At 33.7% G+C, this 2,390-nt stretch overlaps 1 protein-coding gene across 2 annotated transcripts in view; it reads left to right on the top strand.

Moving 5' to 3' along the window:
- The first annotated feature begins 430 nt into the window (after positions 1–430).
- Positions 431–2,390, top strand: part of LOC111680768 (pancreas transcription factor 1 subunit alpha) — a 4,044-nt gene continuing 2,084 nt past the window's right edge. The window contains exons 1-3 of one of the 2 annotated variants that reach the window (XM_046949374.1): positions 431–917; positions 1,061–1,375; positions 1,444–1,787. In XM_046949374.1, coding sequence (XP_046805330.1) covers positions 1,185–1,375; positions 1,444–1,787 — 535 coding nt within the window. In that variant the 5' untranslated portion in view covers positions 431–917; positions 1,061–1,184. Of the gene's footprint in view, positions 1,376–1,443; positions 1,788–2,390 lie in introns of both variants that reach the window. The other variant, XM_023442471.2, reaches the window with a different exon arrangement.

Here is a 2,390-nt window from a genome sequence, read left to right as displayed (position 1 = left end):
AGTCTATAGCCTAATCTATTGTCTATTCTTTTGTCTAGTCTATAGTCTAGTCTATAGTCTAGTCTATAGTCTAGTCTATAGTCTAGTCTATAGTCTAGTCTATAGCCTAATCTATTGTCTATTCTTTTGTCTAGTCTAGAGCCTAGTGCAGGCTATAGTCTCATCTATAGACTGAACTATGGCATGATCTATCATATACTCTCAATTATAGTCCGCTATATATAACCTGGTCTATTATATAGTCTACATTTCGATCTATAATATGGTTTGCTGTTAGTTGCATGCTAAAGACCAATAAATTTCACATGTTTTTTTTTACAAAATTGTGTTGGCAATTAAAATGTTTTCTTAAATTTTACAATTAAAATTAAATCTATTTTATTTTTATAAAAAATACAAAATTTGTACATTTATGTAGTATATCCATTTTAATATATTTGTTCTTGAAAAATCCACGGCCTGTGATTGGCTGTTAAAAATGTTTTAAGCAACGCCCCTTGTCTTTCAAGTATGCCGACTGCCATGAAAGATATAAATATTGTTGTTATCAGAAAAACACCACCCTCTTTATAGAGACCCACCACTGATTTGCTATTATAGAGTAATACAGCAAGGATACGTTTACAATTCAATAGAATGTTTAAATGTACGCGAAAAACGGAAGTGAAAAGACCTCAAAACGGAAGGAACAAATTATTTGAACTGAAATTTGTTTTATTTTAAAAGTGATTAACGGGTCAATTAACAAGTGTAACGCACACACACACACACGTGCTTCTTTTCGCTAAAAGAACAACAATTACAAATAGAGATAAACAACGGACATGTGTCATTTAAGTGGAGGCACGTTTAAGGAATTAAGTGAAAAATTTTAAAAGAAATAGTGATTTACAATAAAATATACGAAAATATTAAAGGTATATAATACAATATCTTATCAGTTTACAACATACAAGTGTTTAACATATTTACAATATAATGACAAAGTTATTATAACAAAGATAACAAAAACCATATAGAAAAAGTCAAAATAAAATAAACCCCGATTTTTATTGAACAGAAGAACCCTTTTTGCTTTTGTAACACCGAAGGAGCGAAACAAAGTGGCCACACGTGGCTTACAACTAGCAGCACGCGTTAACACCTGATATTTTAAAAAAGAATCGTCCGTTTAAAACCCTAGCATGTTTTCCTTGGATAACTTTGATTTAGAATCGACAATGGCTCGTCACTTCTTCGAAGGTTCTCATGCCACCAATGGCTCTTCTTCCTCCAGTTCAGAGTTTTTCTTTGGCGATGACAATAGTTCCGATACCGATGATGATGATGCCTATAGCAGTGGTTTTAATAGTGATCAAGAGAACAATGAAAAGACGTAGGTTTTTCTTATACTCCCCCCCTCTATAAATAGTTTCAAACCTTTTAACTGTCACTGTAATGTAGTATTTTCAAATTTTCTCTTCTTCCTTCTAATGTTAGACGTTCCTCGCATAAACGTCGCCTCAAATGTGCCTCTCAGGTGGCACAACAACGTCAAGCGGCCAATTTACGAGAGCGACGACGTATGCAAAGTATTAATGAGGCCTTTGAGGGTTTACGTTCACATATACCGACGCTACCGTATGAGAAACGTTTAAGTAAAGTGGATACCTTAAAGTTGGCCATTAGTTATATAACATTTTTGAGTGAAATGGTGAAAAAGGATAAGAATGGCAATGAACCGGGTTTAAGTCTGAAGCGAAACTATCAAAAGGAACCGCCGAAAAAGATTATACTTAAGGATAGAAGTGAGTATTTGTAAAAAAGTTAAAGTTTAGAATATTATTTATATACTATACTCTGAAGTATAGTCTGGTCTTTACTATAGCCAGGATTATAGTCTAAAATATATTTTGTACTATAGTCTGAACTATATTCTGCGCTGTAGTTCAGACTTTAGTAACTATTACATTCTGGACTATTCTCTCTTATATAGTCTGGACAATAATCCGGATTATAGAATGGACTATAGTCTATACTGTAGGCTGAACTATAATATCTACAAAGTATTAGACCATATTCGGCAATATAGTCTGGACTATAGTATCCACTATAGTGTGGACTATAGTCTCTACTATATTCTGGACTATTGTCTCTACTATATTCTGGACTATTGTCTCTACTATAGTCTGGACTATAGTCTCTACTATAGTCTGGACTATAGTCTCTACTATAGTCTGGACTATAGTCTCTACTTGACTATAGTCTGCACTATAGTCTTGAATATAGTCTGCACTATAGTCTTGACTATAGTCTGCAGTATATACTTGACTATAGTCCGGCCTATAGTCAGGACTATAGTCCGGCCTATAGTCAGGACTATAGTCTGCACTATAGTCTGAACTATAGTC

Source organism: Lucilia cuprina, chromosome 4 (genome assembly GCF_022045245.1).
Source record: "Lucilia cuprina isolate Lc7/37 chromosome 4, ASM2204524v1, whole genome shotgun sequence".
Classification (NCBI taxonomy): Eukaryota; Metazoa; Arthropoda; class Insecta; order Diptera; family Calliphoridae; genus Lucilia; species Lucilia cuprina.
The sequence above is the reverse complement of the archived record's forward strand: the minus strand, read 5'-3'. Positions and strand labels throughout refer to the sequence as shown.